Consider the following 15,849-nt stretch of genomic DNA (forward strand, 5'->3'; position numbering starts at 1 on the left):
TCACATTGAGCCTTTTTGCTGACCCGCGAGACACAGCACCGGTCGGAGAGGTCGCTTCACCGTCTCCGTCTCTCCCATTTCTCACGTCGTGCGAATTGAACTGTGACAAACTCACAACCGAGAGCTTGGATCTCGCTCAAGTGGTTCCTTTTCTCGAATCAACGATCAATCTAGAGAGTATCATCTGAAACCGAGGCACCGGATCTGATCTCTTCGCGAAGATGAATATCTTCAGGTTAGCTGGTGACATGACGCACCTTATGAGCGTTCTTGTGCTCTTGCTCAAGATCCACACCATAAAATCCTGCGCCGGTAAGTTTCCTCTGTTACCCGCGTTGTTTGGAGTCTCATTTTCGTTAAATTAGTGTTTTTTTTTAGCTTCCAATTCTAATTAGGTAAATTTATGCTTTGACCGTGTTATTCGTTGAACTTTAATATTGCGGAGTTTCCCATTGTCCGGTTGGTAACTATGTGCAGTTGGAAATGCATACATATGACAATGGCATTTTTCCTTTGCAAATGAGCTGCTTGAGTTGCTCATATCAAATGGGGAAATGCATTCAAGTACACGGGATGTTTCAGTAATGCTGTGCTTCTAAGGGGCTGTGCGATTTGCAATCTAGTTGGCAGGCAAATTGCTTTATTTGTGGCAATAACTAAGAAAATTTTGGCAATTTTGTGATGATTTTGTATTATTGGGATTGTCTGGGAGATGTTTTTCAATTCAATTCTGGAATTTAACAGGTTATGCTGTAAAAGATTCTCTTGAGGGTATATCTTAGTATTGGAAATTGGGACTTGATTTTGTTGCCTCTTGTCTAAAAATAAAATTAAGCTTAAAAAAACCATTCATTGTAATTCCTAGCAGGACAGTGCATTTAAGCACCACTTAACCCTCAACTATGCAATTAAGCTTTAACTTCACTCAGTTTTGCCTTAACAAACCTTGTTACCCTGAACCTTCCCTGTATTATGCCAAAAAGGAAAAAAAAGGAGATAGGAATTTGATAAAAGGAAGAGGGAAATCAAGATATACTGGTTGATGCATACCAATGAATTGATGCAACTTAGACTCAACAATTCAAGTCATTGTCAGCAGCTAAACCTCAGTTTAGTGCAGTCTTGCCTAAATTAGACAAAGTTATACACAATTTAAATCCTTACTTCTACTTGAATGAAAAGCAAAAGAAAGAAACAGAAATTGTGGTCACACCAGTACAACCTACTATTTACTACAGTGCTTCATACTGGTCTGGACCTTGCCAAAAGAGTACACATGTACAATGTGAAGACCTAATTTAGCCTCAGTTGTGCAGCACAACTTAAACATTTTCTGTACCAAATTTCCTAAACTAAACCTTGCTGAACCCAATTTGCTTTTAAGTTATACAATTAAACAAATTATTCCATGCAAAAAAGTAGATAGCCTAACGGGTACAAAATGCTTAATTTAGGTATTTCTCTGAAGACCCAGGAGCTCTATGCACTTGTTTTTGTAACCCGGTACCTTGATATATTCACACACTACTATTCCCTTTACAACACGGTCATGAAACTGATATTTCTGGGGAGCTCTTTCTCTATTTTGTGGTACATGAAACGCCACAAGGTGGTACGAAGGTCATATGACAAGGATCAAGATACTTTCCGCCACCACTTCCTTGTCTTACCTTGTCTTGTTCTGGCTCTGCTTATCAATGAAAAGTTCACCTTTAAAGAGGTAGTATTACCACTCACTTTTTTTTCTTTTTTTATTGAATGTGTATTCTTGTAACCTGAGGTGCATTTCGTATAGTCTAGCATTTTTTTTAAATGTCACTGCCCCTATCCTTACTCTGCTTCTTCCAAAGATGCCTGAATTAAGCACACCCCTGCTCAAAGATGTATAAGTTATGTATTTATGAGAGGCGGGACTTTTGGTGTAATTTTGTCTTTTTTTCGTTCCTGGTGCTTTCTTGGATCTGAAAATTTGGGGCACCCTTCTTCTGTACTCTTATGAAAAGGGAGATGTGATGTGCAACTAAATCCTTATCTTAATTTTAGCTGTACTCACAAATGATAGCTTCAATTTTACGGTGATAAATGTCATATAGTCTGTCGGTGAATATCTTATTTTAGGCATGGCTGTTTTGGTGAATCGCAGAGTGTAAACTGTGAAATATTCTTTTACTTTCTAGCCCTGTTAAACTTTAAAAAGTAAAAAATAATAGAAAATATCTTCTCTAGTCTACCAGATATGAAAAAGGATAGAAAAAGGGACTAGTTTATGTATACTCATGAAGAAATTAGGATTGTATGGGTGACGTTTTCTACATTTGGATGGGCTTATGTGGTTTTTCTCATTTTGCAAGTTTGATACAAAAAAAGTTCCTAGAAAGCTTGCTTGAAGTTGTACATATAAGAATGTACACTCGCAAGAAATATCACCAATTTCATGCAATTTTTTTTTGTTCAGAATAAGGTTAAAAATATTTTCTCTTTTTTGCATTTTTATTAGAAATGCCACAAAAGTATTTTTTTCTTCAATCATGTTGAAAGTATGTGAATCTTTGTTTTAAACAGGTGACGTGGACATTCTCTATATACTTGGAGGCAGTTGCTATTCTTCCACAGTTGGTGCTGTTACAACGCACTCGCAACGTCGATAATTTGACTGGTCAATATGTTTTTCTTCTGGGGTAATATATTATTTTGTGTGCTTTAAACCACTTTTTCTATATGGCCCAATTATCTACTGCAAATATTCTGGCAGCCTGGCTGAGGGATTGCCAGTTTTTGCATAGTATCCTGCACGGATGTATTAATGAAGCAATACCACTTCTTTTGGCATTTGACTTGATATATGTCAAACTACCATTTTCCAGATTGCTTCACTTTAGTATCTCCAACTATGAGGGAATGGTAGTTTGGTGATATTTGTATAAATTTAGATTGTCGGTGTGTATCTAGCATTTTATGATGGGCATGTTTCTCTTAAGTATCTAGCATTTTATGTGGACATGCAATTATTTATCATTTGGTGAGGGTTCACGATTCTGTAACAAAAAGTGTCTCTTAATATGTGTGTGGATGTACTCTTCTTTATGATGCAGGGCGTATAGAGGGTTGTACATCATCAATTGGATGTTCCGCTACTTCTCCGAACCTACCTACTCTACTCATTGGATAAGTATGTTTTAATATTTAAATCTTTAACACATTTGATTGTTAAAACTATTATTTTATTTGCATTTTAAATGGAAGTTCATGGTAAGCGTCTATAATCTTGATTTAGGTTGGACATAAAGTGCTTCATAGAATGCATTAGCTGAAAAAACTGTATTACAAAATTTTCTAAAAGTATCATAAAAGTAACAGTGCCTGAGAAGGGCAATATAGGCATTTTAGATAAGTTGGATTTCACACCTTTGGTTGAAAGTTGCATAATGCAAGTCATCTCATTAGAAGTAAACTTAGAAAACTGTTTCTTTTCTTTGATATTCGTATAAATTGTGTAAAAGTTTTAATACTTGGTTGGTTTCAATTCTTGAAACAAATTACCAAATTCTGATTATATGATTAATTTCCTTTTCCTTGGTAGCTTGGATATCAGGAATAGTGCAGACTCTTCTCTATGCTGATTTCTTCTACTACTATATAAACAGGTAATTAACATTTTAGTGCATTATTCATTTGTGTATCTGTTTCTCTGTATGTTATTTAATTGCTAACCTCAAATGTTCATGCAATTTTCAGTGTGAAGAACAATGTGAGGCTACAGTTACCAGCTTGATTCTATTTCTCACTGTTTAGTTTTTCTATGGATGATTAATAGGCATAGTTTATTTGGTATATTGTCATTTTTGGACGTTTCATGATAATTGTCAGATATAATTAAATTTTTGTTATCGTTTTTTGGGGAAAAGGGGGGTATCAGTTAACAATAGCAGAAATTCTCGTATGAGGTGGAGTAGAACAATATTCATTGGGGAAGGTTCATGTTTTTCTTGTAACAGCTTTTGGAACTATATTAAAACTATGAACAGTTTCCAAATTGTAGACGTCATGTGAAATTCCCAGATTAGGGGAAAGATAATTTATACTGGTTTGTTACAGCATTGATGTTTTTAGTTGATTTAAATTTTATTTATAAAGTGAGGTTACGCCGTTACGGCGATCGGTATATTATGGATTAGCTCATAGTTTGTATCCATATTTTGAAAGTTGATTTTAACTTGATCAAAAATTTAAATATGAGCATATATACATCTAAAAAATGATTTTATGCAATACTGAAATTACAAGATTAGCAAATTTCGTAGGTGGCAATAACAAAAATGCCCAATAAAGGGGGTATTTCACGTATGCCCCTCAATACTCCTTCCTACAATTGTCTCCTGCCATTTAATTTGAATCAAGATTTTCTCACGATATCAATCGAACGGCTATAACATATCTTTCCTTTTTAGTAGTAAAACTATGTAACGTTTGTGCATTTACGGTAATAAAATGATAAATGGTTATAAAAAAAAAAAAAAAGGGAACATGATAACTGCCCATTGTACTAGTTAACCTTTAAATTATATTAAAAATAAGGTATATATATATAAAAAATTGAAATTGAATGGGGTCAATTGACCCCCATTCAATCAAGTAAGATTCGCCTCTGGGTACCGAGTATAACTAGTACAATGGTTATGCTAAGCATTGATGTGAGGTTAACGTTTGCATAGGGCATTTTGGGATTTTTTTTCTATGTTATATGTAAAAAAATTTGTCGATACAGTAGGCACTTCTTTTTTTTCAATGTAATGCAGTGTTTATAATTTAACTTATGTTGTCTAATTGAACAATAAACAATTAAGCCCAGGAAGTTACTTATTTTAGAATTATATATAATTCATTGTACAAAATTCAAGTTGTTTATTACGTGATTATCTATAAACATTCTCATATTTTTTTTTCAGCTATAAACAATTGTAATTTGAAAAGGAGTAGGTTTGAAATGAATCATTGGTTTTGTGCCCCCATTATGCTCTAACATCGTTATCTCTATTTTAAAAGTTTAAACAGTCAATCCGAACCGCTCAATATGATCTTTATATTAAAATGTACTTGGACAATAAATTTAAATTTTTTGAAATTTTTTTGTTATTTTTTAAGATAGGTACAAAATCATTGTTTTGAAAAGATTTTGGACCATTCAAAAATAGTGATTTTGTACCTTGTTAAACAATTAGTAAAAAAATTATAAAAATTATAAAGTTTGTTATCCAAGCATATTTAAATGTGAAGATCATGTTGAACAGTTTGGATTAGGGTTGCTAACGAGCCGAGTTAGCTCGAGTTATGGACAACTCGAATTCAACTCGGAAGATAGTGAGTCGAGTTGACTCGAGTTGAGATTATTGAGCCGAGCTGGCTCACTGACTCGAATTCAACTCGCGAGTAACTCGAGTTGGCTCGTGACTCGTGAGTCAACTCGTTTAAGGTGTTGAAATGTTGAACATTTGAACTGATGATTGTTGTTATGTAATAATATGAGTAGTAAATATTGAATTAACAAACAATTCACAACAAAATGATTAAATGAAATGAATTGGGTCAACTTGGGTCAGTCACATCTAGTTGGAAAAATAAAATGGGCCAAAAATTACGAAGGAAATCATCAATCAAACGAGTCACGAGTTGTAACGAGCGAGTTGAGTTCAACTCGAACTCAACTCGTTTAACTCACGAGTTACTCAACTCGAGTCAGAATAACTCGAATTTTAAACGAACGAGTTGTTAGCGAGTTCGTTACCGAGCTGAGTTTGAGTGGCTCACGAGTCGCGAGCTTTTTATACAGCCCTAGTTTGGATCGATTATTTTAACTTTAAAAATAGAGATAATAATGTTGAACCATGGGCATAAAATCAATGGAATATTTTTACTCTTTGAAAAGTCAATAATTTGACGCCTTAACAAGCGGAAGCTGTGCGAATAATTGATGAAGACTTTATTAACGGGAGCACAATTGTTCTGAAATTCGTTATTTGATTTATTTTTTTGTTTTGGCGACATAAAATGGATTTGTACAACAATAATTAACATTTTTAGTTAAGTTGTCACTTTCCTTGCGTTCCGAAATTTGGTTAATGACATAGACGTACTTCGTCAAACAATAAATATCACTAGACGAAAGCCTCGCGTTGCTTCGGCAATTACTTTTTGAGGCAGAGAGAAAAATGTACAGTAAATGTATAAATACAACTTTTGTACAACGGAAATTAAGAAGTGAAGGTTATAACGTAAATTGTATAGTATAGTTGTAATTGGATGCAAAAAGAGATTCTTCTAACTGCTTTATGCCAACTAAGAGGCCATCACCCAACCCAATCCATTTAACACATGATTTTAAAGATCTACTATGACAAAATCCAGCATTCAGAATAGGCTATATCATTTGCAGTCCAGCTTAATATTATTTCTCAAATAAACATAACAACCAAATTAAAACCAAAATTCACCGCAAAGCATCTCAACCAATAATAGTATATGATAAATTAACTATGAGATTTAAGTAACAAAATGGTAGCCAGTTGGATTCAGGCTCTGGTACATGTAGCTATGAAAGTACTCATTTGGCTTCACTCTATGAACAAACATTTTTTGGAGCAATTACACCTGACCTGTCTTTTTCATTGAAGAGTTTATCTGCATAAGCAGATTATCAAGAAATTAGTTACAAAATTTTGAAATTTGCCATTGGCACCAGTCATTAGGCCATTAGGCGGAACGTTTAAGCAAGTTGACTAATATTACCATTGTTCGTTTGGCAGCCAACTCTTTTATGTTGTTTGTTGTTTGCAGATCTCGACTATCATTATCAAATCAACATTATTTGCAAAGCTAAATTCAATATTTTTCGTATTAAGTTAACAACACTATTCATGACTAAGTTCATGGAACTAACACTCCAATTTATTTCAGTTTGATATGAGCTTAGTAGGAATATGAATAGAGATGACTTTTCAAAATTGCAAATGCTTAATGGATTGAACATTTCTCACATTAATAATCTAACAATTTGACATTATTTTTAGGTATCTCAGAATGGAGTTGCTGTTTGTTATAGAAGTTAATATAATATTGACAAATTTTAAGATGCCATCTAAAATAAAATAAAAATTGAAGTATGATATCCCATAAAAAAAAGAACTTGAAAACAAAATAAACTCCCGACAAGCTATGTTTTGCAACAACAAAAATAACCTCACCAGTAATAATTAGCTCATACCCTTTATTTTTTATCTTGTTTCAATTTCAGTATATGAAAGGAGCTCAAATAAAACCAAGCTATTACCATGCTAGTATTTAACTTCGTAAAATCATTTTTGTAAATAATGTTATATGAACATTGACAGAAGGTGCTATGATATAGGAAATACCCAAGTACTGATAGCTCGTATAAAAATTACAATAAACTAATATAGTCCGAGTATTCAATCCTAGTTTGATTTCAAAATTAGAAGGCATTATAGATCATAATACATATAAAAAACCATAACATCTATACCTGAAAAAAGAGATCAGCCAAGCATTTGAGGAGATTTTCTTCTCCGTCACTGTGATTTTTGTTATTCGCATAGTAGTCCAATAGCTGCTTTCGAAAGTTTACACAGAAGTAAAGGGCCTGAATCAAAATTATTTTTAACATTAAAGTCACTTGATTAGTCTCAATTAGCAAAGTTGTCCATATGATTTCGAGTTTTAGTGGTGATCTATTGATACCGATCGACTTTGCCTCTCCTTGAAATTTTTTTGGCCCCTTTGGATGTTTGATTTGTAATTCGGGTTAAATTTAGTGTTAAAATCAAAATAAATTTCTTGAATTATGATTAGTAATTAGAATTACAAGTTAAAGCATCAGAAATTATAAGTCAGAGCATTGAAAAATATATGTCAAAACATTATTTTTTTTATCGAGTACCGAATTAGTTAATGGGTTTAAATCCGATAAGTTGTTTAAACTCAATTCGATATATTTTTGTCCTCCCCCCTGATGAAAATCCTGGGTCCTTTAGTGCTTAATAATGCTTAATCCTCTCGAATAGATCTTCCTTAGCCAATATTAACCTGACTCCTTAAGGTCTCCTTAGCAATTTTCTTAAGGCACATGTTTTCTCGCCTTAAGAAACAGACTCCTTGAGGCACTTTTTGAATACTTTTCGGACCCCTCTACCCTTGCTCCTTAAGGAGCAACTGAATATTAACAGTTTTGTTTCGCTTTCTGGTGTTCAATAGTTGTACTCTCACCAGACTGATATGGTACCTAAAGAATGTTTTTTTTTTTTTTTTTTTTTTCTTTTTAAGAAATACAAAAGCACAAGACACCCACAGTTGTAGAAAGAAAAAGCATACCAGTCTTGCAAAGAACAACACCTCCAAGAGATATCCCAGCTTTTTTAAGGTTATTATTGAAGCCAGAGAATGTATAGTGGAATGAAAGCCTTGAGCACAATGTAGTCATGTTGAAGCAGGTAAGATCTGTCAATGATCCCAATAAAGTTGTACCAGACAAGTATAGCTGGTACAAATGTATATCCGAATTTGTCAGTACCAAATCTTTGTATCGAAAAGAGAACCATCAAAATTGTCATCGATATCATTGCTATTTCATCTGATAAAAAACAAACTGGCAAACAATTTATTCTTGTAACATGATAGATTAGTTGAAATTTTAGTTCAAGTGCGTATCTTTTTTTGAAATACACAATTCATAATTATGGGAATGGAGATTAAGATAAAGAAATACTTTTTCTGGAAAAATGGATTTACGCATACCTTCGCTTAGTCTAGGATCATTTTTCTTCCCACCATATATTGTTGATAGAACTGCATAATAACCAGGTAAAATGTTAAAACAAAGTTTTCTTTGCCAAATTGTTCATGAATGATACATTAATTAGATAAAGCCTTAATACTATTAATTGCAAACTTGCATAAAAAAAGGCCGTGGAGGCAATAAAAAAAAATTCATTAAGATTAGTGTGCTTCTACCTAGGAAACCTTAGTAAATTGTGGTCAAAGTTGAATGTCCCACTCTCTCTTCTGTGCCAATCCAACATCACAAAAAAAAGAACCAGAACATGGAACTTGTCATAGAAATTTTAACCTGAGATGTAGGGGGTAAAAATTCCATTGCTTATAACCATGCAAGTGCCAAGAAGGGCCAAATTTTGATAGGAGCTGACATTGAGCTTGGGACATTCAAAAGAGTACTATGGACTGGTGAGCTTGCCATGCACTTCCAACACGGACCATAATAGACATGAAATCTGACTGTACCTTCATGCAATATAAAAAATGCCCTGGTATACTTTATCTGTATTTGAATTCAAGAATCTATATTAAATAAGAGGGTATCATCTTTGAGTTCAATTTACTGGTATAGCATGATAATTACACCATGGGTCCTTTGAGTCTTAATCAGCTGGATGACCTTAAACCCCCTCTAAAAAGCCACATCACTGAGCTCAGATGCTGAGTATCCTAATGACTTCCGGTACCAGTACTGGTGCCAACTATGACAGCAGATTGGACCCATCATGTTTTACCCTGCATGGAGGAAAACGATATTCATCACTCGCATACATAGAGTATATTGAATATGTTTTATCTTTGTAACTCTCCATTGTTGAAGAAGTTTTTATCCTGAAACTAAACGTGTGAGCTGTATCAAACCCGAAATTTCATAAAAAAAATCAGATTATGCATACCTGATCTGAAAATTGAAAGCATGCACTCCTTTACGACATTCACAGATTGATTTGTTCAGATTGAGATTCCATTTCCAATATTAACAATGTGTCTATTGTTTCTTCTATTAACATCATTTCCTTGAAGTGATCCTTTGTGTCCTGAAAGATAGTAGAGAAAACAAAAAGTTCTTCAGATCGTGAGATGAGTAAGGCAACATGAAGCCTGATCAAAGGAGAACCATACCTAATATTGTGTTTCTCTTAGTTTTTATCAAGACTAAAATCAAAGTTCTGGATAGATGTAAGTTCAACGGGGGCTTAATTGAGGATTTCCAATGATTAATTATCCCTTACAGAGGCTCGGTTGACAATTGAGGATTATTAGTTTTGTGTGGGGCTAATTTCGTATTTGCCAAAAATGAAGAAATTAGAACCAGAAAGTATTATATAGGTACTGATTATTTGATCATGCACCCACGTACATATTATAGCATGTTTAAACATATGCATTTGTAGAATGAAAATTTGTTCAGTCAAGACAACACCTGCAAACAATCAACTGGTTCTATTCAAATCACAACAGGACATGCTTCCTTACTCTTATTTTGAAAGTTAACAGATAAAAAAATTGGTACAAAATTTAATCAATAGAAAGATAAATCTGCTGCATGCGCTGGGAGACTAAGAGAGAAGGCAAGAACAACACAGTGAACGATCCAAATCGCACAAAAACTCAGTCTGCGGGCGAAAAGACTCAGCCTTAGCGCAGAAAAGAAGAGGGAAAGTAGAAGGAAGAAGCTAACCTCTGGAGACGCAGAAAGGACAGCTTCACCGCAAGTCGTCTCATCTGAGCAGTCGGCTGGAAGAGAAAAGGGAGCAAAATCGTGAGCAGTCTCCTGAAATTGAAGGGGATGCGGTCCGAAGATGAAAGAAGGTTCGAGAGAGGAGAGGTTGAAGGAGAGGCATGGCGTACTGCTTAAAAGAAAAGACGCATGAGAGAGAAATGGAGCGAAGAGGAAAGAATAACGGAGAAGTTTCGAGAGTAATCTAAGATGATGTCACTGATAGATAGATTGGAGCTGACAGTGGGACCCAGCTGTAAGTCTCACTATTGCTTGACACTGTAGATGAATAATACCCATCTATCCAAAATTAATACATAAGATAGATTGGTACGTAGTTTATTTTGTCCCTTTCCTCCATCCTTCTGGCATTTGATAACCGATGTATACAGCGGGAACACGAACGGGTGTTGTTGAGGAAGATATTTCCGTTAAAAAAAAAAAATTATCTGTATACAATTTGTGTTAATTAATTAAGTTAATTAACGCGTACTAATAATATGTAAATATAAAATAAATTGATAGTACGTGTATATAATAATGTGACCGATTATGAAACTCTTAAAATTATGTGCGTCCCGGTACGTCCTCCTGGAATCTGACTGTAAAAAAACCATTTCAATATTAGGGTCCAATTAATTAAGGCCATTACCAACGGACCTATTTATAACCCCACGAAGACTCCTCCATTTCATAACAAAAAAAGATAAACATCGATCATATCAAATTAACTACATCTCTCTCACCATTAACACCAGCCATGTCATACTTCAAAAGCTCTGCCATAACAGGTGCGCAACATGAAGCCGACTTACACCTATACATACACCAAATCTGGTCAGGACCGAGTACAAACGAATCAGAGCGTGTACGCCCTTCAGTCCCGTATGCTTTTGGCTCGATTCAAATTAATGTTGCAGGGGTGTTGTTTTTCGTGAATAAAAGGGTTGCTTTACTTTTCGAAGTTATCATTTTGCTTAATTTTCTTCCAATATTTTCTAAATTTTAATGAGTTCATTTTCATTATTTTTTGACTGCTTGACGTTAGACTAAATACTTTTGTATATTTATAAATTTGTCATGTAAATGCATCACTTGTCAGGTAGTGTGGTTTGAACATTTTGATTTATCGTTTGAAATCAATCCGATGGATTTTAAAATTAAACTCACAAAGGACTTGGTGACAAATTAAATGTAGAACTAGGGTTCAGAGACAATTTGGATGGATAATTAAGATTGTTAGAAGTGATATTGGAGGTTAAAATGTTAACAATTTTTTGGGATAATTCTTCATAAAATAATGGTATGATACAGGAAACATCTTGTGTTGGAACTCCTAAATAGAAGATAGTTGCAGAAAGGAAAAATACTGCTGTTTATCTGATGAATCAAATACTATCAAGTACCACTACTAGAATCCAAACTTTTTTCCTGGGTATAAAAAGGTTTGTTCCATCGGTGACCCTTGGAAAAAGCCCCAAAATGGTTATTTTCGTGCGCTACCGTTGGAAAAAGTCCATCGCAAAAGGCTTCGACGAAAATAATAAGTATTTCCGAGGGGGTCGTTGGAAATACTATTTTCTTGCTTTTTCCGTGGGCTTTCCCAGGGAAATACTACGCTCGAAAATACTTTCACATCCGGCCCATGAGCATATTATTTCCAAGGGCAACGTCTGTGGGTCCCACCTTAGTTATTTCAAGGCCAGCAAATATTTTCAAGGGAAGTATATGTGGGACCCACCGTAGTATTTTCAAGGGCAAGACGTGTGGGTCCCAACAGGTTATTTCCAAGGGCAGTGTATGTGGGACCCACTATAGTATTTCTAAGGACAACATATGTGGGGCCCACCGTAGTATTTCCAAGGGCAACATATGTGGGATGTTATATTCCTGAAATTTTAAAACATGATTTATTTGCTAAATTGATCATTACTCTTCAATAAAAAATTTAATTAAATTAACAATCGATCATATTTTATCTGACTGATTAAAAATGAATCTAAAATTTCAAAATATAAATGAGTTATGAAATTATGTATATTAGAATTTAGAGATTTAAAAATAAAATAAAATATAGCACTATAAATAAATTATAACTATTCAGGAAAATCCGTTACAAGTTCCTTTGAATTTTTAGAAAAGAAATAATTGATTTGATTAGATTCGTGTGAATAAATAAATAATTGGATTCTAATTAAGAGTATAATTATACAAAATTATTCGTACAAATAAATTATAGAATTTATAAAACTCGTTCATTCAGGAATTTTAGAGATGTAATTGAATATATATATATAAAAATTGAGAATGAATTATTTGAATCTTAAATCGAGAAATAAAAGTACAAAATATTCATACGAATTTAATCGTAAAAATTATGAACCCTTGATATGAATTTATAAATGAAACGAATTTTTAAACCAAATGATTTAGGCATTTCAATTCTGAATTTTACTGAACCATTGATTTAATGTCAGCAACACGGATCTTGACGCGGGGTTTTAAAAAACCCCTTAACTCTCTCTCTCCCTTTCTTCTTCTCTGTCGGCTGGGCCCTTTCTCCTTTTCTCTCTTTTGCTGTCTCTCCTGGGAGACCTAAGAGAGGCTATTCGCTTCCCTTGTGTTTGCGCGCGGCGCTGGTTCTCTCCGTTTCACCTGTGCCTGTTGCATCGCCCTCGTGCGCGCAATGACCTTGGCCGCATGGCCTATCAGAAGGCTCTGACAGCCTTCACCCGCCCCCTTTGACCCTTTTGTGTGCTTGAATGGGTATAGAAGTCTCTCTCTCTCTCTCTCTCTCGTTGGGTTTCTCTGGTTCTTTTTCGTTCATGAGTTGAGACTACTCTCTCTTTTTCCTTCCATTTTCTGTGATTGTTGTGATCTCCCCAAAACCCTAGGGTTTGGGGTTTAGTTCTGCTGCCTTGTTTGTTTGTTGATCTTGGTGCTTGCTTGTTGATTCTGGTGCTTGCTTGTTGAAATTGGCCCAACAAAAATCTAAAGAGATATGGTGAAATCAGGCTAGACTGGCATTCGTGCGGCCTCTTGTCCGGCCTTCACAAATTCTCTGCTGCCAGTGCAAATTTCCTGCGGCCTGCACAGAATGAAGAATCGCCTGGGGATCATGCAGGATTTTGTGCGGCCCACACAAAATTCTTTAAGGCCGCACAAAGACCCGCACAACTCTCTGTTTTGAAAGGAGAAAACTTGATAAATTTCGTATTTTATTTTAGGCTTGAATTAATTTTGTGTGGTCCACACAGAATTCCTACAGGCCACACAAACACCCACAGAATTGCTCCTTTTGCTCGATTTCTGCAATTTAAACAAGGCAAAGGCAGTAACTTGGTTCTTTGGTATATTCTATTTTAAACTAAGCTAAAATACAAGGGATTTAGTGCAGTTTTAGAGGTAAAACCCTAACCAAAAATATATATAATTGAGGCTTATCAATGCGATACAGAGAAGGATTGTGATTTGTGAAGAGAATCTCCAAGTGGTGCCTCATAGCGTTGCCATTTTTTTTTGGAATGATTAGATATGATCCCTTCTTTTAACATTGCACAAATCAATAAGCCCAAATAACACCAACTACTGTGCTAGCCCAAATTTCAAAGCAGCTGAGAGCACTTATCAAGCCGAAGAATTAATATAATGTATATCGGGTATTGGAGGTGATACAGAGAATGGTTTTTAGGTGTATCTAAAAGCAGTGCCTTATTTTTGTGTTGCACAAATCTTTTACAATGACTCGATTCGAACTGTTCTTATAACATTAAACAAATCATCAAGCTCAGATGACATCAACCACTAAGCTTGCCTGAATCTCAAAGTATCTGAGAGCACTTATCAAACCGTAGACATTAGCGAATGTATTACAGGTATTGGAGAGGATGCTCCTCCTACAGAGAACAGGAGTAAAAAAGGTAGCCAGGACTTAGCATTTTTTTTAAAAACTCACTCGACACTCCTCTCCCCTTCTCCACTCTCCCAAATTGGCACAGAGTTAACGCAACACCTCTTCTGTCAAGTCGATCAGAGTCACCTTTTTTGTGACAAATATAACTCAAAAATATTTCATTATAGATCTCATTTGCAAGAGAAAATCGAGTAGAGACATTCATGGTTTTAGATTCGCAAAATTTCTCACATGTTGTCGGAAAAAAATGACGAGATTGACCGGGGAAAAAAAAAGTGAGTGCAATTCTTTAAAATGTTGAAAGTGTAGTCTTCATAGATAATATATGAAATATTTAAACCTACACGTGCAAGTCTTTAAACCTAGTATATCAAGAAAAGAAAAACAACAACAACTTGAATATAATTTAAAAGTAATTCATTATGGATCTCATTTGAAAGAGAAAATCGAGTAGAAGACGTTCATAGTTTTAGATTCGCAAAATTTCTCACAGATCATCGGAAAAATAGATGAGATTAATCAGAGGAAAAATAAAAGAGTGAATGCAAGTCTTTAAAAGGTTCAAAATGCAGTCTTTATACATGGCATATGGAGTATTTAAACTTACACATGCAAGTCTTTAAACCTAGCATATGAAGTCTTTAAATCTAGCATACCAAAAAAAAAATACAAATATAACTCAAAAGTATTTTATTATGGATCTCTTTTGAAAAAAAAATCAAGTAGAAGACGTACGTAGTTTTAGATTTGCAAAATAGATGAGATTAATCGGAGGAAAAATAAAAGAGTGAGTGCAAGTCTTTAAAAGGTTCAAAATGCAGTCTTTATACATAGCATATGGAGTCTTTAAAGTTACACATGCAAGTCTTTAAACCTAGCATATGAAGTCTTTAAATCTAGCATATGAAGTCTTTAAATCTAGCATACAAAAAAAAAGATACAAATATAACTCAAAAGTATTTCATTATGGATCTCATTTGAAAGGAAAAATCGAGTAGAAGACGTACGTAGTTTTAGATTTGCAAAATTCTTCACATATTATCAGAAAAATTGATGAGATTGATTAGAAGAAAAATAAAAGAGTGGGTGCAAGTCATTAAAAGGTTTAAAGTGTAGTCTTTATACATAGCATATGATGACTTGAAACATATGTGGTCAAGTCTTTAAATCTAGCATATGAAGTTTTCATACGTAGCATATGAAGAAGAAGAAAAACAACGACACAAACACTACTCAAAAATATTTCATAATAGATTTAATCTTAAAGAGAAAATCAAGTAGAAAACGTTCGTAATTTTAGATTTGCAAAATTCTTTACAATTTTTTTTAATTGGAGGCAAATTGAAAGAAAGAATAGTTAACAGTTGAACTA

The 15,849-nt window shown here is 34.3% G+C and overlaps 2 protein-coding genes across 16 annotated transcripts; one reads left to right on the plus strand and one right to left on the minus strand.

Moving 5' to 3' along the window:
* Positions 1-4,046, plus strand: LOC144554750 (ER lumen protein-retaining receptor). The gene is made up of 6 exons (XM_078303076.1): positions 1-312; positions 1,455-1,720; positions 2,563-2,678; positions 3,093-3,169; positions 3,581-3,644; positions 3,736-4,046. The coding sequence occupies exons 1-6, from the start codon at positions 222-224 to the stop codon at positions 3,770-3,772; spliced, it is 651 nt and encodes a 216-aa protein (XP_078159202.1). The 5' UTR covers positions 1-221; the 3' UTR covers positions 3,773-4,046.
* Positions 4,047-6,403: 2,357 nt separating this feature from the next.
* On the minus strand, positions 6,404-10,723 carry LOC144554758 (potassium transporter 21-like). 15 transcript variants are annotated; one of them, XR_013511747.1, is made up of 7 exons: positions 10,526-10,723; positions 9,741-9,881; positions 8,806-9,579; positions 8,383-8,641; positions 7,538-7,654; positions 6,784-6,838; positions 6,404-6,675 (listed from the first exon to the last, which is right to left on the minus strand). XR_013511747.1 is itself a non-coding variant. In XM_078303087.1 (6 exons), exons 3-5 carry the CDS (start codon positions 9,174-9,176, stop codon positions 8,436-8,438), a joined length of 297 nt encoding a protein of 98 aa, XP_078159213.1. In that variant the 5' UTR covers positions 9,177-9,579; positions 9,741-9,881; positions 10,526-10,723; the 3' UTR covers positions 6,404-7,654; positions 8,383-8,435. The 15 variants fall into 15 exon arrangements, 1 of the variants encoding a protein (XP_078159213.1); XR_013511753.1 differs by having other exon boundaries at positions 6,404-7,654; positions 8,806-9,346; positions 9,428-9,579; XR_013511750.1 differs by having other exon boundaries at positions 6,404-7,654; positions 8,806-9,309; positions 9,408-9,579.
* Positions 10,724-15,849: the final 5,126 nt, after the last annotated feature.

Source organism: Carex rostrata, chromosome 1, assembly GCF_964058835.1.
Source record: "Carex rostrata chromosome 1, lpCarRost1.2, whole genome shotgun sequence".
NCBI lineage: Eukaryota > Viridiplantae > Streptophyta > Magnoliopsida > Poales > Cyperaceae > Carex > Carex rostrata.

Coding starts and splice junctions, on each gene's coding strand:
- LOC144554750 (XM_078303076.1), top strand. CDS start 222: ATGAATATCTTCAGGTTAGCTGGTGACATGACGCACCTTATGAGCGTT. Junction 313..1,454: donor CACCATAAAATCCTGCGCCG/GTAAGTTTCCTC, acceptor TGCTTAATTTAG/GTATTTCTCTGAAGACCCAG. Junction 3,645..3,735: donor TTCTACTACTATATAAACAG/GTAATTAACATT, acceptor TGCAATTTTCAG/TGTGAAGAACAATGTGAGGC.
- LOC144554758 (XM_078303087.1), bottom strand. CDS start 9,176: ATGGTTATAAGCAATGGAATTTTTACCCCCTACATCTCAG. Junction 8,857..9,136: donor TTTTACCCCCTACATCTCAG/GTTAAAATTTCT, acceptor GTTATTATGCAG/TTCTATCAACAATATATGGT. Junction 8,642..8,805: donor TGATCCTAGACTAAGCGAAG/GTATGCGTAAAT, acceptor GTTTTTTATCAG/ATGAAATAGCAATGATATCG.